The sequence below is a fragment of the Cornus florida genome, unplaced genomic scaffold (assembly GCF_030987335.1).
Source record: "Cornus florida cultivar Cherokee Brave unplaced genomic scaffold, ASM3098733v1 CherokeeBrave_3.0.0_Hap2_Chr06, whole genome shotgun sequence".
In the NCBI taxonomy this organism is placed as follows: Eukaryota; Viridiplantae; Streptophyta; class Magnoliopsida; order Cornales; family Cornaceae; genus Cornus; species Cornus florida.
Window position 1 is genome coordinate 65,091,891 of NW_026775576.1, and position 24,763 is coordinate 65,116,653.

The window sequence follows — 24,763 nt, forward strand, 5'->3', positions numbered from 1 at the left end:
ACCGGACCTGCCAACCAACCCATCTTTAAATGACTGAGTAACCGGTCCACCATCCAACCTCAAATCACAAACGGCCTTGCCAATAATTGGATGCCTCTGAACAGGCCCACAAGAAGAAGTACAGCCCTCACTAACAACTAAAGCCCCAATCCCCAGCCCAACATCAGGCCCGTCATCGCGTATGGTCTTTGTATTCTTACCAGCCCACTTAGCGGAATTTGAAAAATTCGTGGAAATTCCACTGTGAACGGGCAACTCCTGGGAGCCAACCATGTGGCAATTCTTCCCTTCCCACTCCCACGCGCTTGTTGCGCGTGAACACCACCATGACGAGACCCTTTCTGTTCCCACCGCTGTAAAAATGGCCGACGACTAATCCCGGTGGATCCTCCATTCCACTACATCTTCCGAAAATCAACTAGCTGACACCGATTCAAACCAGACGAGAGCCCATCCCTACGTTTCTGAACAAAAAGCCTCCGGAAACATTCCTTATTACGAATCCACAACGCATCTCTCTAATTCTTCCATCTTTGGAACTCTGCCATTCCATTTTTCCTCATAGATTCCCACCTCAACCATTCTTTTTCCTTAAGCAGTTGTGAACCATCACCTCCTTCCAAGCAATTTGTCGTCAGAACAAGCTTGGGGTGCTTCTCCTCCCACACTGCCACCTTGTAACAGTACCAATCGTCATGAACGAACACAAAAGGTGGACAAACCTTTCCATCAGCGACTGTAATACGAACTCTTTCAGCATAAATAGCCTCATCAGCCTCTACCCAGATAAACCCACTGCATAAATTGCCTACTGTCACAAACAAAGCATGACTCCACAGGTGAAGTGGAAGGCCAAAAATCGTCACCTTCTTCAACCCCTTCTCTTTCAAGATCTCCGAACACCCGACCCTGAAATTCCAAGCATCCACATGAAGAGTTGCCTTCCCCCAGTCACGTCGACCTTCTTTAAGAACTCGAGATGCTTCGACTGCCGAGGGAAATCGAAACAAAAGAAGCGAGTCAGGCAATGGCGAGACTGACACACCAGTGGAGATCTTCCAAGCTCTTGAAGCCCACGCTGCAATCTGTGCTCCATCGCCTACTTCTTTATCAAAAAAGCCCACCAAACACGACCTAAGGTCCTCTTTTCTCCTATCAACCGAGTCATCATCCAAATAAATCGATGGTCCCCTATACGGATTTGCAGATCTCGCAACACCACCTTGAAACAGTCGAGGCAATCTTGCAACTTCCAAGAACGAGCGCATGACAAAGATGAAACGAACACTCACAAAAACACTCCAGAAACAACAAATCACTCAAACAAAAGGAAATAGAAGAAAAGCAGTTGAGAATTTCACCGGAGTTAATGACTTCGGGGACTAGTCGGAGTAGAGGACTCCTACCGCATCCCTACCACGCCTCTCATCGCACAGTGCAATATCTTTAATTGGATTGCAATTTGTTATTATTTCAAAATTGGATGACGATCTTGATTTTTTACTTTTTCTTTTAAAGAATTATCTTCATATGTATGTATATATTTTATTATTAAGTGATTTTCATATTTGTGTACCTAGGAACTTTTCTTTTGGACTTCTTTTTTTTCATTGGGAAGAAACTCACACACCCATTGTCTTTTTGGAGTCTCGAACCGTCACCTTCCACATTGTGGCCTAGTGGTATCACTTATACTTTGATTTATTATGAATTATGCTAATGCATTTATAATTCTCAAGGCTCAGAATTGAAAAAAGTAAACCATTCCTAATTCGTTTTCTGTGTTATATATTAACCATAACATTGTGGGCAGTATTACATGAAAGCATGTCTCTGTGTATGTGTGCGAGTGATATATATATAATTTTTTTTTTTTTTTTTTTTTTTTTTTCAAAATGTATCTCTTTTTCAATATACTGGTATAATTTTGAGTCACAATCATGCAATTCATGTAAGAAAGAATGCTATAAAGCTTGAGTTGACAATATGGTCTCTCTCTGTAATACAATAGTTACAATAAGTTTTGTTCGTTACTTTTTCTACGAAAGAAATACCTCCACTATTTCCTGTTCCTAGCCTTCACTGACAAAGATGGTTGTTGTGCTTTGAAGGTTCAGAAGTCTAATGCGTTACTTGGAATACATGTGGTTTTGGTCATGTTTCCAACTTTTGATGTTTAGACACATTTTTGTTTGGATCTGTTTCCTACTTGGAATGTGTCATGATGACATAGAAATTGTACAGTTTGTTTCGATAAATTTGAGAAATCGTATGAATAAAAGAAACAGCTTTCACTGCTTTCTTCATTTCATTACTCCATTTCTTGCAAATCAATATTTGTTGATGCGTAAATGTAATAAATTTGTCCAACATCCTTTGTAAGCTTTATTTTGTTTCAATTTGTTACTGTATGGATATTCGCACTTGTTTAACTGCACTTGACAACATTTTTAATAAAGCCCACACAAGTCTTGCTCCAAATGTTCTTTTAGTTTATGCCATGTGAGTGATAGTGCTCTCTTCTATCCAGTGTGTTACTGGAACTTTATACTCTTTATTCCATTGATATTATTGTTTGAATAAACACTTCACTTTCAAGTTACCCAATAAAAGACAAAAAGAGTTGTGTTCACATGAATGTATATATTTTATACACAGGATCCATGTCTGCCAGATGTGAGAGAGGCAGTTCAATTATGCACCAATGCTGGTGTTAAGGTATTTTTTGTACTTTCGATTTATGATACTAATCACATATAGAAATTGTGAAGGTGAATGATTTTGTGCTTTTATATACTTTATGATTATTTGAATGATAATGTACTTCATCATGGGGTACTAACAAATTTTTCTTCTCAAAAAATTTGATATGGTCTATCGATTATGTTCTACACTCTATAAACCACTATCCTAATTCCCTCGCCACCCTTAATCTGAGGATTGTTGTACCTAAAGGATCTACACTGGTTTAGATCCTCAAAAAGGATATATGCAGGTATAGATCTTCAAAGTGCAGGGGATCTCTTCCCCTATTGAGTCATATTGTCCTGCCATTGCTTTGCATAAGGCCTTGTTTGGATTGACGGAATGAGAGAAAAGAAATGAGAAGATAAGGAGGGATAACTTATCTTGTATATGTTCTACAAATGCCGAGAGAAGGGAGAGGGTATGCAAGGATGACGAGGGATAGCCTAACCCTCTTTTGATAACTCAACTCAGCGCTTAATTCTGAATGGATTAAGTGCTTATCCAATTAAGTGCGTTTAATACCGCAATTTGAATATCATTGAAAATGGCAAGCACCACTTGAAATGTGGAAAATTTTTTAGTGACAGAAACATCACTTTATCACTGAATGCTGAAAGCTGAAAATTAAAAAAAGATATAAAAATATTATTTTTAATTACCACTTAAAAACTTCGGCACTTAAAATTCTGCTCTTAAAATCTCAGTACTTAATTTTCAGTTTTGTCAAACAGCGCCAGCTTTGACCCATTTTGCCCCTATTTCTTATAGCAAGTGAATTTCTGTTTTGTCCTAGCAACTCATAGAATAAAACAATCATTTCCTTTCGCTTCACTATCTTTTCCAAACATGATGAAGGGCTACCTCTATGCTATCAGGAAAAGTCTTGTGTTACCGGTTGTGTGAACCTTTATAGCTGTGGATGCAATTCGAAGGATGTAATTAGCATGTAATGGCAAAAGAGGCAGTAGCACTTTAACATGATTCTCCACATGTTAGGAATTTAGAAACAACTCATTGTATTATACTGTCCATTCTCTCGTGGACTAAAGGCAAGTGTATCAACTATTTTTGGAGAACTCTTTACTTCTAAGACGGTTCATGTATCATGACAGTTAGGAATAAGTTCCCTGACTCTTTCTTCACTAGGACATGTCCTCCGTAGAGGATTAATCGACAAGCCATTTACTTTTTTTTTGGTACTGAATTTAGGTGGTCCTCAATGCGTCACTCAAAACTGAGGGAATAAACTCTGTGAACAACTTTCTTCACCTTGAATGGTATTAACCTTGCAAGAAATGCCCCGCCTGTCAACTCCATGACAACCTTGCCTATGTCTCCATGGTAGCCTTATGTGCTCTCTCTATGGTAAACCGTCTTACTTTTGGACGTTGCATCTTACTGGCTCAAGCTCATCAGCTGTGAAAGGTAATGTCTGGGTTATCAACTTTGAGATGAGCAGCTGGGTCAACATTTTCTCATTTTGTGTCTGAAAATATAATATATATATATATATATATATATATATATATATATATATATTATTATTTTGTCTTTCTTGTATCTCAAGGGTGATTCTCTCTCATAACGATACCCATCATACCCTTTCTTGACCAGACTTGCCAGGTAAACTTCTTGCATCTTAAAAAATTACTCATTATAGCTCTACACCCTATTATTATCTTCGAGAGAATGGACAGGCAGAAACTACTTACATAACTTTGCTAAAAGTATTTGTAATACCTTCTTGAACTTCCCTTGATCTTGTAGTTTAGGCGAAGATCAACAAGTCTCAATCCAAAGAACAAGAGAAGATGTGAGTGAAAATGATAGTTTTGTGCTAAAAATAACCTTATTCAAGGTACCTTTTAAGTCACGAGAGTGTTTTGAACTTTTGATGTAAAAAGTTAGAAATTGTGAGTGAAAAATGAGAGTTTTGAGTTGAAGATGACCTTATTCAAGGTACCTTTGAAGGAATGAGTGTGTTTTAATGTATAAAATTAGAAACTTTGAGTGAACAAAATAAGCAAATGAAAAAAATAATTATAAGGCATCCTCAATACGCTCACCTGCGATGCCTCATGCCAGTATTTTTGTGTTGTAGTGCCAGATCCCAATCCATTATTTGGATGTTAATTGCAAGGCTATCAGCCACGGATCAAATCTTGACTAGTTTCTTCTTTACCCAATCAGCCTGAGCATAAGTTGTGAGGTTCATCTAGTTAATTGCTTAACCAATTTCTCATTGACCCAGTCAACTAACCAGCGTGCATTTGGTAATGGGTTTATTAAACATCACTAAAAGGGAGGAAGTGTCCACAAACTTCTCCCAGTTCTCTACCTCATCTCTCTTTTCCCCTAAGGTCGCTTTGGTTTTCACTCTAATACATCTTCCAAGTTTTCCTAGGGATGTTCCGCAACAGAACCCTGTTACCCACAGGTAGACATTTTTTTTTTAGTCTTCAAGATTGAATTTAGTATTATTGTTTCTCTATAACCAAGTAAATTTTACCATTTCTCAAAGGCTTTGTTTGGTTAGGTAGAAATAGCTAGAAAAGAAAGGAAAGAGAAAGTTTTGAATTTTTTTTAAAAAGTTTGGATAGATAGAAAGAGAATCGTAATGGAAAATTTAGTTTCCCTTTTTAAATTTTTTCTCCCAAAATTTTTCCCTCAAAAAACATGCGAAAATTTTATTTTCGCGTGAAAGAATCCCTTATTTATTTGCCGTTCCAATTTTACCCATAACTTAATCGTTGCAAAGTTCTCTCCAAAGGTAAGTTCTCTCTCAACATTTATCTGGCAACGCAAATTATACATTTAATAAGAATATCAATGATAATTTGTGTAAAATTGCTCCTTCTAAATAGATTTTTTTTTTTTAATTGTCTGTTCTATATTGCAATTCTAGCCACTCATAATCCCAAATCATACTTAAAATAACGAGTTTAATAGTCTTAGATCACTATTATATCTACAGTTTCAGAATTTATTATATCTACAGTTTCAGAATTTTTGATAATTATGGACGCTATTTTAACGATTTTTTCGTTCCAAATATATACACAATATCCAATATCATACTATGTGTTGTCTGTTTGTGCTTTTCCCTTTCAATCTGTAAAGAGCATCCACCTGTACGTGTAGATCACTAATATATCTATATATATATACACACTCATATACCTCTCCCTCTCTATATAAGCGAATATACAATAGAAGTAGATCTACTACTATTTAAATTTTGATGGAAAAACTTTGTTCCATGAATGTTTTATTGAAAGACCATATTGAACTTTTAATTTGGTATATGAATGCAAGTCATTTCTGTATGGGTATGGATATGTATGTGTGTGTGTGTGTGTATATATATATATAGTTATATGGTGAAATATTTGATTTTTCTCTCAAAAGGTTTTGGTATGTATAATTACTTTCTTTTCACTTTCATGTTATCCAAACCAACAAACTAATATTTTTTTACAATTTTCTTGATAAATTTTTCATGCTAACCAAATACATGCTAGAAAATCTCTTTCACTTTTCATTCACTTCACTTTTCATTCATATTCTATATCTTTTCTTTTCTTGCTTATTTCCATCTAACCAAACGGAGCCAGAAAGTTACTGACAGCACTAGGCAATTAAACTTTTGATAAGAGGACTTCTAACTCATTGAGGTTTTGATGCTTTTTCAATTACCTGAACATGTTGTTCTCAAGCATTTGAGTAGATGCTTTCTTGGGCACCATATGTTGATTTTCATCACATATCTTTGATGACTAGAAATGTATTCTTATTTATTTATTGGCGTTGGAGGTTTCTTCAAGTTTTTAGCATGCTCATATTAAATAAGTTATTGAATTTGGTGATATATGCAATATGTAATAATAGTATTTTTTATTTTATCATCTAATACAGTTGGTTGGAAAAAATTTCCATGTACGGTATGGATGGTCACTGGTGACAATCTTCAGACAGCTAGAGCATTTGCTCTAGAATGCGGGATACTCAGGTCAGATGCAGATGCTTCTGAGGAAAATCTCATTGAAGGGGTGGCGTTTCGTGCCTTGTCAGAAGTGCGAAGACGAGATATTGCTGAGAAAATATTGGTAGAACCTCAATTTGTACTGCAATATCTGTAAACTATTATCTGTGTGCCATTGACTTGAAGCTGAAGTGAAATGTGTCCAGAAAACAAATAATAATAATAATAATTAAAGAAATAAATAATTGTCATTTGATGCATAGGTAATGGGAAGGTCTTCTCCTAACGACAAGCTCTTGCTTGTGCAAGCATTGAGGGAAAAGGGACATGTTGTTGCTGTAACTGGTGATGACACTAATGATGCTGATGCACTACATGAGGTATGATAGGATCATTATGGACTTGTTGGATGATGGTAGAAGTCTGTAAATCTGATATGTGCAATTAGATGAGGTATATTTTTTTAAATGCAGGTTTCATTGTTTATGTGTTCCATTTACATTTTCACTAATCTTGCAAACAATATTACTCATCCAATTTGAAACATTAAAACTTATATGTTCAACTACTACAGCTTAGGGAACTCCTTTTCTTGTTTGTCAGCCATAAGAATTGTTAAATTGTACCCCATTATCCTCTCCTCATTTTGGATGTCTTTCAAAAAGTTTCCACTTTTCACCCAAGGTTTCTTTAATAAATTTCCTATGGAACATTGTTTGCTTTGATAAAAAATAAAAAATAAAAAAATTCTATGGAACACATAAATGGTGAGTCTTTACAGGCTTTACAAATGTGCAACACCTGGTCAGGGTGTTCTGGTAATTTTTTTTCTGCTTATTAGTTTCATCTGTATTTCAAAAATCTATTTACTTTATTTCTGATATATTCACATAAATTGGGTTGCAACTGTTTTGGAGTTTAGGCTGATATTGGCCTTGCCATGGGTATCCACGGAGCGGAAGTAGCCAAGGAGAGTTCAGACGTCATTATATTGGATGACAACTTTGGTTCTGTTGTAAAGGTTAGTATGATGTAATTAGATTGGTAGGGATCACTTTGATGAATCTTGTTCATGTGAGAAGCATTTGGTATGCCTCTTTATCTTTTCTTGAAAGGGGAACAAACCCAAGTTTTGCCTCTTGAACGAGAGTTTCCAACAATAGCATCAACGAGGTAGTGATTTCTACCCTGTTGGACATAAACAAGGTAACCTTTTTCTTTTTTCTTTTCACTAGCACAAAGGCATACAGTACCACTCAAGGATCAATACTAGGACCTACTGAAACTTAATTGCACCCATATATCTATTCAAGTTGTCTCTAAGCATTATGGTCAGTCGGTAGAAGAAATATCTTTAAAGAATTATTTTATTTCATATTTTGTAGCATTGATCCTTTAGAGATGTGATATTTATGGAAGGTTGGTGGTTCAGATCCTAGAAATTATCCTTCAACCTCCTAGACATTATCCTTCAACCTTTTTCTTTGTTCTTCTTACTGACATGCACATGAGTGGAATTTAGACCCAGGATATTGCTTGTCTGGGCCATTTTTTATTATTATTATTATTATTATTATTATTATTAGTATTATTTTTCTCTCTATATGTTGTTTTCTAGTGTCTCAATCTATTTGAATAAGTTGGAGGCTAAAAATTAAATAATCAGAAGTTAGGAATGTCAATAAGTGATTCTGTCTGTCAAATGCAGGTTGTCCGATGGGGCCGATCTGTTTATGCGAATATTCAAAAGTTCATTCAGTTTCAGCTCACAGTTAATATTTCTGCTCTAATAATTATTGTTGTGGCTGCTGTTTCCTCTGGTGATGTCCCATTAAATGCGGTGCAGGTATCCTCTCTCTCTCTCTCTCTCTCCCTCTCTCTCCTTGTATGTGTGTGTGTGTGTGTGACTGTGTGCATGTATGGCTAGGTCGTTGCCTTAGTTTGTCCTTTTCTTTTTGTCCGCTTCTTTGGGTTAATCTTATTATGGATACTATTGGAGCACTAGCGCTGGCCACTGAACCACCAACGGATCACCTGTTACACGGGCCTGTAGTCGGTCGAAGGTTAGAAGACATCTTTAGATTGTGGAAATTGCTGGAATATATGTTGTTATCGACATGTGAAACATTTTGCCCTTTTTTATTTTTTATTTTATTTTAGTTTAGTTTTTTATAATACATGCACCCAACAGACTTTTGCCACTATGTTACATAGTTCGAGTCTCAATCTCATGCTTGCAGAAGTATATGAAAAGGAGGTGAAAATAGATAGTTTTAGTCATTGCTCGCTGACCGGTCTATTAAATTCTCATAGTATAATGTATTATTTTATTAGTGGTATAATTTATGACATTTGAGTCATTGCTGAACCGCTCTCTTCAGTAAGTTAATAAATTGATGCCGTGTTCTTCCCTAGAATAATTCCTAATTGATTTGCTTTCAAAATCTAATCATTTCTCAACTGCTCTCTTAAAGTCTCATAGTCTAATGTATCAATTTTATAGTGCTATAATTTCTTCGATAATGAATATTCCTTTAATTGTTTTATATATTTGTACTGGATTTTTTTTTACACACTTATTAGACTTTCTTTATTTGTTATTATGATATTATTAAACAATTTTGTTGTCCAAGGCACACAATCATCCTATAAAAAGGATGATTTTAAAGCTCTTTTTATTTTCTTTCTTTTTACCTAGCACATCCTGATTTTATGAAAAAATAATTTTTTATTTTTATTTTTTTTCTCTTCCGGAGATAATAACCTGCAGTAGCAACAAGTGAAATAAAAAAAGAAAAAATTACGGTACCAATAATTAATAAATTAAAATTATAATGTTGTTTAAGTACATTTGCTTCCTTCAGATGTAAACGGTTAAAAGGGGCTTCGTAACCGGTTACATGTGTATGGGCAGTGCTTTGGTCGACCAGAGATCATTGATGCATGACATGGAGGATCCTTGAGATAATTTTTTTCTTTTCTTCTAAGCATAAATTTCTTATTTAATTTTCATTTATAAAACTTCTATATAATTTTCATTTAACAACTTAAAGTAATTTTTCCACATCTATCTATTTTAATAAATTTTCATCAAGATCCTTGGATCATTCCCATGACACTCTTAATATTCTAAACTCAAGATTTCTCTTTACTTAGCAAGTCTGTATGTTTTCTTCTCCGCATTATCTGTACACATTTTAGAATAAGATTGGCACATATTCTAGAACTGCTGCACTTAATTAATTAATTAATTTTTTATTATTATTATTTTTTTGCATATTTGAATTTTTTAGAACTTTTGTCATCTGTATTTTTTTTGGCCAAATTTTAATTGAAACTTTCTCCTGCTGTCCAATTTTTACTTTTAATTTTTTGATGTTTTATTTGACATGCCCATTTGTTCACTGGTTGACTACACTGATCACTTTGCTTTTTGATCTTTCTCAGGGAACCTCTGATAACAAATATCATGTGGTGGAACTTACTAATACAGGTATTCTCTGTTTCCAATCCAACATTAGCAAATAATGTGTAATCTCTAATTTTGAAAAGTGTATAAAGAAGGAACATCTATGTTTCCTTTAAATCTATGGCAATTCTCATTCCCCTCCCTTTAGGGAGGTGGTGGTCATGCCACCTTGGCCAAGGGCCCAGTGCTTTATAATAACTATTCATTGCTATAGAAATTTCATAATTAGAGGAAGCAAAAATTAGATGTTTTTGGTTACATTATTCTTTATGGTTGACTAAATTGGTGGTGGTTGAGTTATTACAGGCTTTGTATCAAGCGATTGTCTTACTTATCGTCTACTTTGGAGGTAAAAGCCTCCTAAATTTAGAGCATGATGACAGTGTGCATGCCACCAAAGTGAAGAATACACTGATATTCAATGCTTTTGTCCTTTGTCAGGTAAGTTTATTGACCTGAATAAAAAGAAATGAAAATCGAAAATGACTAGTTTACTAGTCATTTATTGGTATTCAGTGCTGCATAAATTTTGGAATATCCTGCCTTCTGGTTCTGTTCAAAATCTTATATGGATTGTTCCATCATTTGGGCTCCAGTTGAGCTATCAATGTTTGATCTGAGTCTTTTTATTTTTATTTTTATTTTTATTTTATTTTTATTTTTTTATTTTTTTAATGAGTGATGCTTTACCCATTCTGGCACTGTAAGCAAATCGAGCTCCCATGAGTTACATGTAGCTTATCTCTTTTTCAGATACTAAAGGGTCACTGCATCAAAGTTCTTATTACAATGATGGATGTCCCATAAAAAGCTAGTTTATTTAAAAATTAGCCAGCAATCTATTCGTTTCATGTCCACTGAGTCAAGCCTGAGATATAAAAGCTCTCTGGGAGCAGATGCCATGGTCAATTAATGAAAGCTTATTATGAGTCTGTCACACTGTGAATGTCTTGTCGGTAAAATTTAATTGGGCTCAGGTGTTCTGAAACTTCTATATTTAAACATGAAGTTCTTGATAGAATTTCCTGGGATATGCTATATCACAAAATTTTCCCCCTTCTTCTGCTGGAGAACTTTCTAACAATTGATTTTGCAGATTTTCAATGCACTTAATGCTCGGAAGCCTAATCTAGTAAATATATTCAACGGAGTCACTAGAAACCATCTCTTCATGGCCATAGTGGGCCTAACTCTTGTAATTCAGGTCTCTCTCTCTCTCTCTCTCTCTCTTACTTGCATGGTTTAACATATCTTCTTGTCTTTATTTATCAGGTCATTATTATGTTCCTTGGAAAATTTACCTCAACAGTTCGGCTTAGCAGGGAACAGTGGGTTATTTCCTTTGCAATTGGCCTTTGCAGGTTAGTTGTTACTGGTAATTTTGATATGTTAAAGTTATTTATTGACATTCTTCTAGTCATCTGAGATGTGTACTTAGTGCATGCTGCATACAAATTCTAGATAACACCCCCCTACCCCTTGTTTCTTTCTGGATTCACGTATCCATACTTGGGATGTATTAATATTGCTCATGTTTAATTTTCTAATTTGGACTGCAATAGGGATATAGATAAGTGAATACATTGCAAAGGTATTGCAGATATCAGCTTTTGTTCTACTGCTACTCTCAACCAAAATAATAATATTGCACTTTTACTTTTAAAATAAACATTCCAACAGTGTTGATCGTAATTGAGTAGCATTTTTTTTTTCCACTTGAACCAGTTTGCCTGTTGCGATAATTGGGAAATTGATGCCTATGCCAAATATGCCTGCCCTTGAACTTATCAAAAATTATTTTGGTGGCAAAGATCCTCTTGAGGTATAAACCTTCTATACTGTATGTAGGTTATTGAGAATCAATTGATATACTTGTGTTTGAGTGATTAACATATCCTTCTGCTTTTTTCCTTTTCTTTAGGATCGGTCAAGAGGAGAAGAAATGAGGCTGCTGAGTGCTCGGTGACATCTCCATGTTAAATATCTAACTACTCATAGATTTCCCCACTTACTGGTACAGGATAACGTAGATTATATATTACATCTTTCCAAATTCACTTGGTAAAAATTAAACTACTGAATACTGAGAGGTCAGTTTTACTCTCATTTTCATGTGATTGAGTAAAAATTAGTTGATTTCATGGTTTTTGTCAATTTATATTTTTGTGCTTCCTTTGAACAAAAAAAGGGTATGGTACTTGAGAGAAATTATTTAGTACCCTAAGCGTAGCCGGTCATCATGCGTAGGTGGTACACCATCCAATTAAAACATGACATCTAATTAAATTTCCATGTCAGCAGCAACCTCTAGAAGGCAGGAAGCTAACTGACCAAAAAGTTAGCTCTGTGTGAAAAATTTCGTAGTCCCCGCCCAAATCCCCGTCCTTTTGCCTTTTGTTTTGGAAACCCAGGTCATTCTCCATTCTCTTTATATTAAAAAAAAAAAAAAATAGAAATAAATAAAAGAAAAGAAAACCTAGACAAAAATTCACGTCCTTTTTTTTTTTCCCTCCCTCTCTACTCAATCTCACGATTCAATATTCTAATCCTACCAAAACTATCATCCGTCAACGGAACACCACCACAAATCTTCCAGAGGAGATTTGCAAAGCATAATGAATCTCTTTAAACATTGTCAATTTGAAGATTGTATATTCTTTCACATTGAGGAATTTGATGTAGAAAGTCGTTTGCCAATTTTTTACTACGATTGTTCTGGGGATGACAATGTTTTTTATGCCACGAATAAATTGGTATGATTTGATCTTTGCTACATTCCTATGAGTAAATCATCATAGGAGAATCTATGATGACTATTTTATTTGGTTGTGCATTTATCATAAATGAGGTTACAGATTGATTTGTTTGGTTGTTTGAGGCATTTTTAGAGGCAATGGAGAATAAAGGACGAAAGCGATGCTTACTGATCAATGTCAATCAATGGCAAATGAATTTAAGAATGCCTTCTTTTTTGTTTGGCATATTTTGAAAATTGCCACTCAAAAATTTGGGACCTTGTATGCAATTATTAGTTAAAATATTTGTTTGATGAGTGTCTAAATTGTGAAACACAAAACGATTTTCAAACAACATGGGTTCTGATGATAATGAAGTTTGGCATTGGGACAACAAATGGATTCGGTAACTTTATGAACCAGGAGAAAAGTGGTGTCTGGCTTTTTGGACTTGGTCTCGACACTTCACTCTCCTTGCGAAATCAACACAAAGAATGAGAGTAGGAATAATGTTTTGCATAAAATGCCCGGAGTTTAATGGAACTTTTGTAGTATTATGAAAAACAAAGTCGGAATTTATTCGTTGAAGCTAATGAAGATTATCAAAATAAAACATGACACAATACAAATAAAAGTAAAGGATTGCAAAATATTGAAATAAACCTATGGTGTTTACACAATTAGTATTTAATGTGATTTTTCTAGAGTCAATAATACATTAAGGGTCCGTTTGGATGGCGATAACGTTATATGTTATGATTTGGTATGATATGAAAACAACCGTTTTGGTATTGGTATTGGTATGTTTTTAGTAGAAATTGGATCCATGTTTGGTAACAATTGTTTTGTTTTTGATAATTGTATATCAGAAACATGATAACGCGTTTGGTATTGTCATGCGTTTTAAGGAATCCGAAAACAAAACACGTTTGGGAATAGTGTTTTGTTATTAAAAATTCTGAATCAATAACAGAATACCTGTTTGGTAAAGACTGTTTTGTTTTGTTTTGAAAAATTATATATATGAATACAATTATAAGTTTATATGTAAAATAGTTCATTTTTCTTTATGATTTGAGATAATTTGTGGAAAAAAAAAAAAAAATTTCTGCATTAGAGTTGGGAAATTTTTTTTTTGTTAAATTTACATGTATAATGGCAACCAAACTACTTTGTAATAATGAATAAATCTGCATAAACATGATTAATGGCAACCAAATTACAAATCTAACTTTGTAATAATCTTTCAATGAGAGTAGATCTTTGCACTCCATTTATCTTTTTCTTTTGGCTTGCATTCCATTTAACTTTGTTTTGTTTCATATATATATATATATATATATATATATATATATATATATTCATGATGAATGTAAGAGAGAGAGAGATCCTTGTAGTTGAAACAAACAAGAAACAAAGCCAAAACGTTAATCGTCTTGAATTGGTCAGAGTTGAAATTTGGTGAACATTGAAGCTTGTGAATAGTTCTACTTCACTTAGATTAGTTTGAAATTTTGTAGTGGAGGTCCTTCAAATTGGTAATATTTTTTTTTGTTTAGTCATAAGACCATTTCCCCTTTTGTTGAGTATTTATTTTGATAACGGACTTGTGAATATTTCATACAATATCCAACCATAAGCAGAATTGATAAATATGAATAAAGATTAAAAGCAAGCAATCAAAGAAGATCCCTCTTACAAGACTGAACAACATTCACATATATAATAATTGTATAGTTTTGCTTTATACATCACAATCTTAAGAACTTGAGTGTTGCACCATTCACATATATACTTCCATATATAAGGAGCTAGACATTCCTTTAAAATAGTATGTGCGTACACACACACTTCATTACACTTACATAAAATGTACACATAACTGGAGATCACTAATATTCATTCCATAAAATGTACACCCATTTTTTTATACCTGCATAGGCCTCCATTTGATTAACTTAGAGATCACTAGCTTTCTGGAGTTGCAACAACTGGAGAATGCTTCCTATCAATCCCATTGGTGCCACTGCCTACAACTTACTGCCATGTCCTTCAATGTAGTAGCAAAAAATGAATTTGAATGTAAAACAAGACATTACCTATAGTAGCAAAATATAAAGCAGAGTTAAATTCAATTTTTATTATTTTTTTTAAAAAAATCCGGCATGACTTCCCCTTAAAAATGGACATTTCCAAAATTTCAAAACACAATAAACCCAAGGAACACCGCCCACAAAATTAATTCAATAAGGGACACCGCCCACAAAATTCATTTAACAAGGGACACCGCCCACAAAATTATTTTAACAAGGGACACCGCCCACAAAATTCAATTAACAAGGGACACCGTCCACAAATTTAATTCAAGCAAGATATATCTAACCTTCTTTCAGGCTAAGCTACAAATTTGGAGTGTAAATGACCTCATGCAAAACAAAACACATGAAGAACATTAGAGAAAAACAAAATAACACACGGTAGGAATGAAATAATTAGAAATAGTAAACAAGATATATCTAACCTTTTTTCAGGCTAAGCTGCAAATTTGGAGTGTAAATGACCTCATGCAAAACAAAACACATGAACAACATTAGATAAGAACAAAATAACACACGGTAGGAATGAAATAATTAGAAGTAGTAAACAAGATATATCTAACCTTTTTTCAGGCTTAGTTGTAAATTTAAAGTGTAAATGACCTCATGCAAAACTAAACACATGAATAACATTAGAGAAAAACAAAATAACACGCGGTAGGAATGAAATAATTAGAAGTAGTAAATAAGATATATCTAACCTTTTTTCAGGCTTAGTTGTAAATTTAAAGTGTAAATGACTTCATGCAAAACAAAAGACTTGAATAACATTAGAGAAAAACAAAATAACACACGGTAGGAATGAAATAATTAGAAGTAGTAAATAAGATATATCTAACCTTTTTTCAAGCTTAGTTGTAAATTTAAAGTGTAAATGACCTCATGCAAAACAAAAGACATGAACAACATTAGAGAAAAACAAAATAACACACGGTAGGAATGAAATAATTAGAAGTAGTAAACAAGATATATCTAACCTTTTTTTTTTTCTCTAATGTTGCAAATAGAGTGTAAATGACCTCAGTAGCAAATTTTACAAATACCCTAAAGCTCACTCCCAAAATGACAGAGAAGATAACACAACAGCAACAAATACGCAGTTCAAAATATACCATTTAAGTATATATTACATACCAAATGAAACACAGGAAATTAACTAAATACGTATTACATGTCATATATTACAAAAGATGGAAGTTTATCTAACTTCATCTTTCAATAACAACGATAATGAGCAACAAGAGGACAATCACAATAAACATGATTGTGATAGCAAGACATCCACAACCTAGGAAGAGCATGTATTTCTGTCTACATTGCTCATTTTGAATCATTGCAATGACTCTGTCCAAGTCAGATTGAACCTGTTCTTCAACTTGTGCACCTTGGTGCAACTCATCCACCCACATAAATGCATTCATATGTGACTACAAGAAATATAAATTATACAATTAGGAAACAGTAACAGAAATAGCACCTAAAAGTAAATGACCATACCTCCCGAGCTGGACACCTATAGAATTGTTGACCATCATTTTTTGGAGTTCGAGCCCTATACAGATGCATAGGACCTCTATCACATGCACATTGTGGTCGCTCACCTTCAAGCCTATACATAAGTGCGCCTACAAGTACTAAAGCATTTAATATTTGATATCCTAAGGGCCTGTTTGGAGGCCCATAACTGTTATTGTTTTCATGTTTTGGTTTCATTTTTGGGCCAATATCATGTTTGGAGTGGGTTAATGTGGTATTGAACAGTGTAAAAACATTATAAAATTTGGGCCAAAACCCATATCAAAGAATTGGTGATATTGGGTGATATGGTTTACTGTAGCGGAAATACCAACCCAAACCAAAACCATATTAATCCTCATTTAACTGTAGCGGTGATATCAAGTATAAAAAATCGCATATCAGAACCGAGCCATTTTTCATTGTCATTTTCTCTCTCATCGCGCAGCTCCTTTGGAGGCGATTTCATGGGCGATTGTTCTTCGTTTTCGTCACACCTTCGTTCCTAGGCTACAGATCAATCAATCCTCCCATACTTGGTTTTCAGCTCAATCGTCTCTCTATTATGTATTTGTGTGACCCCGAATCTGAAACCCTAGATTGTTCTTCATCATCATTTTCTCTCTCATCGCGCAACTCCTTTGGAAGCGATTTCTGAAGCCGATTGTTCTTCATTTTCGTTACACCTTCGTTGCTAGGCTACAGATCGATCAATCCTCCCGTACTTGGTTTTCAGCTCAATCGTCTCTCTGTTAAATGGAGTGTGACCCGAATCTGAAACCCTAGAGTTCTTCGCAACCACAGATCGACGCTTCTTCTCTGGAAATTTCTGTTGTTTGCTACTGAGAAAGCGAACGCGCTAAGGTTCAAGACTTTTAGCCGAGCGTTAGCAAAACGGAACGAAGCGTCGGTAGGTCATACATTCTATGTATCGATTTCGTCAAGGGCGATTCTTTCAGGTGCTCTTTCTCTCTCTCTCTCTATATATATATACACTAACAAAATTCCAGATTTAGTTCCATAACTATAGTTCCACAATTCCATATTCTTTCAGTAGCAAATACAGTAGCATAATCCAGATTTAGATATAGTTTTATTCTCTGCAAAGTGATGAATAATTCTGTGTATATAGAAATGGGAGTGCATAATTTCATAACTCAATTTTAGTTTTATAGCTAAAAAGTAAAGCCTATTTCAGCAACTTATGAAAATTTATAAAGTATCATTCAAACCAATTATTTGGAAATTTAGCCTTCATTAGTAACTGAGATCATATGAGATGTTTAGAAATATAAATTGTCTGATTCAATTAAATTAATAAATTAGAAATAAGCATGAGATTAAAAATAAAATACCTAACTTTATGTCATACAATCCCTATCCGGCCTTATTATATTGTAATTAGATGTGAGATTTTAGTATCCTCATATTTTATGCAATTACCAGGCACAATAAAATGTGAGATTATAAGTTGCATTACCTTGAATCTGATACGTTGAGAGAGTTTTAAGATTTGAAATCATATACTTTGACAGATATGGGCCTTCGAGATCACTGCTCTTCTCAACCTTTAGGAGAACATCAACTAGAGAAATGGAAACTTATCCAATTTGAATCACCTAGCTTATATAGAAATTGCCCTTGAAATTGAGGAAGGAGACTGATTTTTAAGAAAATCATGTGGTTGATTTAATTGATTTTGACAAATAAAATTTGAACTGAAGAAAATGGTGAGAATTTGAATTGAAGAAAATGGAAGGAGACTAATTTTTATCACATTTTTACTTCATTTTTTCTTCTTTTTAGCCCCTTATTGAAGTGTTTTATAGACAGTACCTTTTTTACTTATCATTGACGTGTTGAATTATGAGTCAAAACACAATTCAATGTACTAAACTGTTCAATTACTTAATAATAATCAGATGGACATGAACAATGACAATGTTGAGCAATACCCATCAAGAGACATTCATTCTCTTGATGGTGACAATGGTGAGGATGTTGTAGTTGTTGAACAGGCCGATGCTGCTGTTTGGTGTGATGCCCATCAAGAGAAATTCATGCTTTTGATGGAGGAAGAGGTTGGAAAAGGAAATCGTACAGGCACGACTTTTAATCCAAATGGGTGGACACATATTGTGGACGCAATGTTATTGGAAACTGGAAAGAAGTACACGAAGGACCAATGTAGACAAAAATTCAATAATATAAGAGCATTGTACAAAGATTGCAAACAAATATTATCTGAGACTGGTGTAGGGTACAACAGTGAAACTGGAATAATTGAGTTGGAAGCTTAAAGATGGGTTCGATTGTGCAAGGTTAGTATTTCAATACGTGTCTATTTACCATACATATAGTAAGTAATTAGTGATTTAGTATTAAAAGGGTTTGATGAACAATAATTGTAAGCTGATAACGTGTAGGTTCTCAAGCATGGAAAAAAAATAAAAAAACAGGGGTGTAAGAATTATGAGTAGATGGTAAGGATTTTTGGCAATACACATGCTTCTGGCAAGCATGTTCATCCTTCTACAAAGCCACCCAGACCTCACCAAGTGCTAACAATGCCTCAAGTGGCAACACATGAAGCTCAAATTCATAACACTGAGGGCAATGTGGGCATGACTGATATAAAACGACCTAATGTAGAAGGACCTACTGACCTCAGTCCTACTCCCAAACCTGTAGCTAAGAAATAGAAGAAAGAAACTTTTTCCGAAACAATGTCTTTAGTGATGGAATGTTTGACTAATATTGGGAACGCGAAAGCTGATAAAATTGCAAAAGCCATAGCAGAATCATCTTCTAGTTGTCAACCATCTCGATTTACCGAAATGCCTGAAGTGACATCTCATAGTAAAAAAGAAAAAGAAATGGATCCCCAGCTTGAAGAGTGCGTTAAGATCTTCAACACATTAGTGGGGATTGATGATACCCATTATGCTAAGATCATAAGGATGTTTGGTGAGGACAAGGTGTGGAGGGACATATTTCTTCACATTCCTGATGAAAGGAAGGTTGGGTGGGTGATGAATCAGCCTCTATGATTTCTTCGGTATCTTACTTTTATATGCTTTTGGATGACTGTTTTATAACTGTTTTTACATTACTGTTGGATGACAGTAGTGAATTTTTCTTATCTACTGCTTTTACATTATTGTTGGAAGACTGTATTTAATTCCTCTATCTACTGCTTTTAAATTAATGCTGGAAAACTATTTATGTTCTACATTTATTGCTTTTATATAGAGAAAGAGCACTTGAAAGAATCGCCCTTGACGAAATCGATACATAGAATGTATGACCTACCGACGCTTCATTCCGCTTTGCTAACGCTCGGCTAAAAGTCTTGAACCTTAGCGCGTTCGCTTTCTCAGTAGCAAACAACAGAAATTTCCAGAGAAGAAGTGTCGATCTGTGGTTGCGAAGAACTCTAGGGTTTCAGATTCGGGTCACACTCCATTTAACAGAGAGACGATTGAGCTGAAAACTAAGTACGGGAGGATTGATCGATCTGTAGCCTAGCAACGAAGGTGTAACGAAAACGAAGAACAATCGACTTCAGAAATCGCCTCCAAAGGAGTTGCGCGATGAGAGAGAAAATGATGATGAAGAACAATCTAGGGTTTCAGATTCGGGGTCACACAAATACATAACAGAGAGGCGATTGAGCTGAAAACCAAGTATGGGAGGATTGATTGATCTGTAGCCTAGGAACGAAGGTGTAACGAAAACGAAGAACAATCGCCCATGAAATCGCCTCCAAAGGAGCTGCACGATGAGAGAGAAAATGACGATGAATAATGGCTCGGTTCTGATATGCGATTATTTATACTTGATATCACCGCTACAGTTAAATGAGGATTGATATGGTTTTGGTTTGGGTTGGTATGACCGCTACAGTAAACCATATCACCCAATATCACCAATTCTTTGATATGGGTTTTGGCCCAAATTTCATAATGTTTTTACACTGTTCAATACCACATCAACCCACTCCAAACATGATATTGGCCCAAAAATGAAACCAAAACATGAAAACAATAACAGATATGGGCCTCCAAACAGGCCCTATCGTTCAGTGTAACTTTTGCTTTTGCTTTCACACAGAAGAAAAAAGAGAAGTGGAAGCTATCACTTCCATTTGACTTCTACGTCTTGGAACCATAATTTAAAAGAGCTTTTAATGTCCAAAGAGTTTTTGTTACCTTTTTGGCAAAATATTTGCCGAAACTTTTTTACTAATGGTATAACTATTTTGCCTTTACTATCCGGATGAGAGTCCTAAATATTTGTCTTCTGGTACTATTTCTATTACCAACTTTCACTTCTTCATTTTACCTTTGCCAATCGTCTAATTTATAATAAAAGATAGTTAACCGGAAGTAAATGAAAGTTGCTAGCCGCGGTAATTGAAATGTTTATTTATTTATTATTATTTTGTTTTTTTGAATGGATTTGTTTTATTAAAAAAATGAAATAAAAGTACACATAACATGGCATTAGCTCTCACAGAACCAACAAAGCAAATACAAGTAAGAGTGGACATGACTACTCAAATAAAAGAAGCCACACTCGAACAATAACATCTTCTACGGAAGAGGACATTCCTTGGAAAGATCAAATGCTTCCGTCCTTGAAGCTCCATGCATCCTTTGGTTCCTATCTAGTCATGTAGCTAAGCTTGCACAATAGCAGTAAACAACATTTTGCTCAGCTTGCTCGATCCTCAGAGGTTTACCTCTCAAATTATTAGAAAACCAATCAACAAGTGCATGAAATCTAAACTGAAGGGAGGAACTCCACTTTATAAGATTGTGAAATCATTTCCCGCCGCATATATACTTGTTTCCGAAAACTAGCAATGTAACCATGGATGTACACGATTTTTGAGAAATTAATTTTTTTAATTAAATAATAATCAACATATTGTACATATAAATTAGCATACATCATATAGAAACTCTATTCTTTTCAACAAACATAAGGAAAATTAAGGATTATAAGTAGTTGTCAATTTCAGACGTTGAATGCCATCTATTAAACAACTTCCATTATATACAACTGAACCCTATTGCTTAAAATCTCAACAAAATCAAATCTATGTCTGGGATAATGAAAAAAAGAAAAAAATTTGAAACAAAAACCCAATTACAATATCACAAAAAAGATTAAGAGATAATAATATACGTTTTTCATGAAAAACAGGTTTTATTTTCATTTCATTAGCAATTTATTTAGCTGAAATGATAGTGGATGTAAATCCCTTTTCTTTATATTTTGTGAAAAAGTAAATAAAACCTTTTAATTGATCTATGGCAACATCAATATGCATATCTTGAGATTGTAATGAGAGAGGACTGAGAAGGGAGATGACTTGTAACTTGTAAGTAACTTGTGGAGTTTGCTGAGAGAGGAGAGAAATCATAATGAACGTGAGGATTAGGAATAATAAAAAATAAATAAATAAAAATAAAAATCTAGAAAAAGAGAATATGGAAAGTTTCTTTGCTTCCCCATACAACAGCTAAATATATGTTGTTATGCAAGTTACCAAAAATATATTAAATATATATAGTGCTAGTGTTAAAAAAAAATGTGTATAAGATAGACAAAGAAAAAAAAATATTAATGAGATATTTTAGGAGATAAATAAAAAAATTGAGATATTTTAGGAGATAAATTTTTTAAAATTAGTATTCAATAAGGAAACAATTACAATATATTATACATAAGGCAACTAAAATATTTTGGGGCCTTTTTATTGGCCGGGGTCTTAGGCGGCCGCCTAATTCACCTAAGGCTTGAGCCGCCCTTGAGCATGTGTACAAGCAAAAAAGCGATGTGTGGATAAGTGTAACGTATAAGTGCTTGCCAATTTACCCAAAAACTTAATTTATTAGGTAGTACTGTGGTGCGCATCGTCGTCAATGCCCAAAGTTGCAATAAAAGTGTTTAGTGTGGGCAAGATTAAATTTAGAGAATGCCACTATCACTACTAACTATAAATGTAACTAGAGTGAGTAAGGATCGTCCTAAGGGATATGTAGTGTATTTTGCTCGGAAATCAATGTCGGATTAGTAGGTCGAATGATCAAAGATGGTTTGATTGGTTAATTAAACTATAATTTAAATTAAATAAATGAAATGTAAGGCAATTAAAGTAAAATGAGGTGTAGAGAATATGAGAGAGGAGTTTTAGGACTTAGAGTTCACCACTAAGCATTACCTTCCTAGACATTCAATGGTTGATGGATTAGGGGAATTATATGTTGTAAATAAAAGTGTGTGCCAAGTAAGTATACATTGTCTAGTCAAACTAGTGAATATCACAACCTATCAAATCAAGCCATTATTCCTTCCTTTAAGTCCACAATTAATGCACATCATCAAATTAAAGAAATATACTACTTGCATTAATGAGCATGGAACATCAAACAACAAGTATGGATTGTCTTCCTATCTAAGAAAGTAAGGCAACTACACTACAACTAAGTTAGTGACATGAAAATTAAACTAATTAAACTAAGGAGGAGGCACAATCCATCAAGAAATAAGTATGAACCATTAAACAAACCACAAGAGTAATTTATTTAAACACCATGTCTTGACCATCACTAGATTCATAGTACCAACACACATAGACATGCATCAATATCACAAAATCTAGAAACAAACACATGAACATTCATCCTATCATACATAGACATATGGATAGAATTAAATGATCAATTGAAAGTATTAAACTACACAAATCATTGTAAAAACAAGATTCATATATAAAAGATGTCAAGACAAACATTGATGTGTCAATACTAAATAACCATTCGCAATAGAACAAATCCTTGTAGGATAAGGCTATGTTGAGGGTGTCAAACCCAAGGACTGTGGTGGTTTATCAAGTCTTCAATTAATACTATTTTAATTTAGAAAGATGATTTGATTTTGTGTGTTGTGTTGCAATTATACAAACAGAAAATAAATAAAGTAAAAAAAAAAAGATCAAGGGTAGAGAAACTTAGGGATTGACTTCACCACGAACCTCATACTATAGTCAACTGTTCAACTTTGGAATTTCTACAATTTATATATCATATGGAATTAAACTCAATAACATTCGTTTAATTCAAATTAAAAGAAAGATATTCCATGAATTTTAATTAACTATAACCTATCTTTGGTTGGCACGAATTATATACCTACCTACTTCTAACTAATTTTGCAGTATAACTCGTCTTCCCTAGGTATAAACTATGAAAACATTCATTCATGAAAAACGTTTGAACACCATTGCATAAATCTCTATTCTTATGTCCGATAGGGCTTCGCCAGATATCGTCTAATAAGAATGGGTTGAATATAATTTAAGAGTAATTAAATCTAAGACAAGGTAATAATCATTCAAAAACTATTTAATAATTAAAACACCAATTGAATTAAGTAATTGCCCAAAATCATGCAATCAAAATACATAATATATTAAATTCCCAAAGTATAGAACAATCAAACCATAATATTCGGATTCGGGTTATATCAATGCTCTAAGAGAGGAATTAGCCACTCATGACGACGCTAGATATCATTTGTGTTGGTGTAGTCTTCATTGTCAAGGTCTGCACTTTTCTCTTGGGGACTTCCTTTCAAAACCCTAAAAGCCGCCGTGAGAAAGAGGAATTATAACTAAAAAAGAGATAGATATATGATTGATGGATTTTCTGTGGCCTTCTCCTCTTCTTTTATAGTGGAGAACAAGTCCCAATCCCCTTTGGATTGGTTTTCTAGCTTTTGGTAATAATTGGGCTCTTAAAGAAATAAGGAAAGATGATTTTTGGTAATTCTCGCATGTATTTTCGACTTCTAGGACGTCCAGGCTTGAGCTTTGGAGTTCAGGCTCGAGCTATGAGGTTCAGGCTCGAGCTTCACCTGCTAGCAACTTGTTATGACTTTGTAACACGATTTTGACTAATTTATAATGCGAATCTCGAGATGGCTATTAGAGACAAAAACGTCAAGTTTCGAGTCTTCTTTCCGGAACCACTAAGTTTGCTCAATTTGGAGTTCTAAGTCAAAAGTTATGTCCAAAATACTAAAATGGTTTTAGAGTTTTTAGCCATGCTCGAGCCCGAAGTGGTGGTGCTCGAGCTCTAGGAGCAAAATTTGTCTGGAACGTCTTTGTATTGATGGTGCTCGATCCCAAGGTGTTGGCCTTGAGCTT

The 24,763-nt window shown here is 34.2% G+C and overlaps 2 protein-coding genes and 1 long non-coding RNA gene across 4 annotated transcripts in view; 2 read left to right on the forward strand and 1 right to left on the reverse strand.

Moving 5' to 3' along the window:
• LOC132311772 (calcium-transporting ATPase 8, plasma membrane-type-like) overlaps positions 1–13,308 on the forward strand; it is a 31,157-nt gene extending 17,849 nt beyond the window's left edge. Inside the window, exons 9-20 of the mRNA XM_059809862.1 lie at positions 2,659–2,723; positions 6,695–6,854; positions 6,994–7,110; positions 7,653–7,751; positions 8,439–8,575; positions 8,692–8,793; positions 10,178–10,223; positions 10,506–10,640; positions 11,296–11,403; positions 11,472–11,560; positions 11,925–12,021; positions 12,121–13,308. Coding sequence (XP_059665845.1) covers positions 2,659–2,723; positions 6,695–6,854; positions 6,994–7,110; positions 7,653–7,751; positions 8,439–8,575; positions 8,692–8,793; positions 10,178–10,223; positions 10,506–10,640; positions 11,296–11,403; positions 11,472–11,560; positions 11,925–12,021; positions 12,121–12,165 — 1,200 coding nt within the window. The 3' untranslated portion in view covers positions 12,166–13,308. The remainder of the gene's footprint in view (positions 1–2,658; positions 2,724–6,694; positions 6,855–6,993; positions 7,111–7,652; positions 7,752–8,438; positions 8,576–8,691; positions 8,794–10,177; positions 10,224–10,505; positions 10,641–11,295; positions 11,404–11,471; positions 11,561–11,924; positions 12,022–12,120) is intronic.
• Positions 13,309–14,653: 1,345 nt separating this feature from the next.
• Positions 14,654–15,504, reverse strand: LOC132314892 (uncharacterized). Of its 2 annotated transcripts, none has more exons than XR_009483536.1 (2): positions 15,318–15,504; positions 14,654–14,974 (listed from the first exon to the last, which is right to left on the reverse strand). It is a non-coding gene; the product is annotated as an uncharacterized LOC132314892 (long non-coding RNA). The 2 variants fall into 2 exon arrangements; XR_009483537.1 differs by having other exon boundaries at positions 14,654–14,984.
• A 2,963-nt stretch (positions 15,505–18,467) lies between these two features.
• LOC132314213 (L10-interacting MYB domain-containing protein-like) lies at positions 18,468–18,845 on the forward strand. Its single transcript, XM_059813105.1, has one exon. It carries the CDS (start codon positions 18,468–18,470, stop codon positions 18,843–18,845), a length of 378 nt encoding a protein of 125 aa, XP_059669088.1.
• The last annotated feature ends 5,918 nt before the right edge of the window (positions 18,846–24,763 follow it).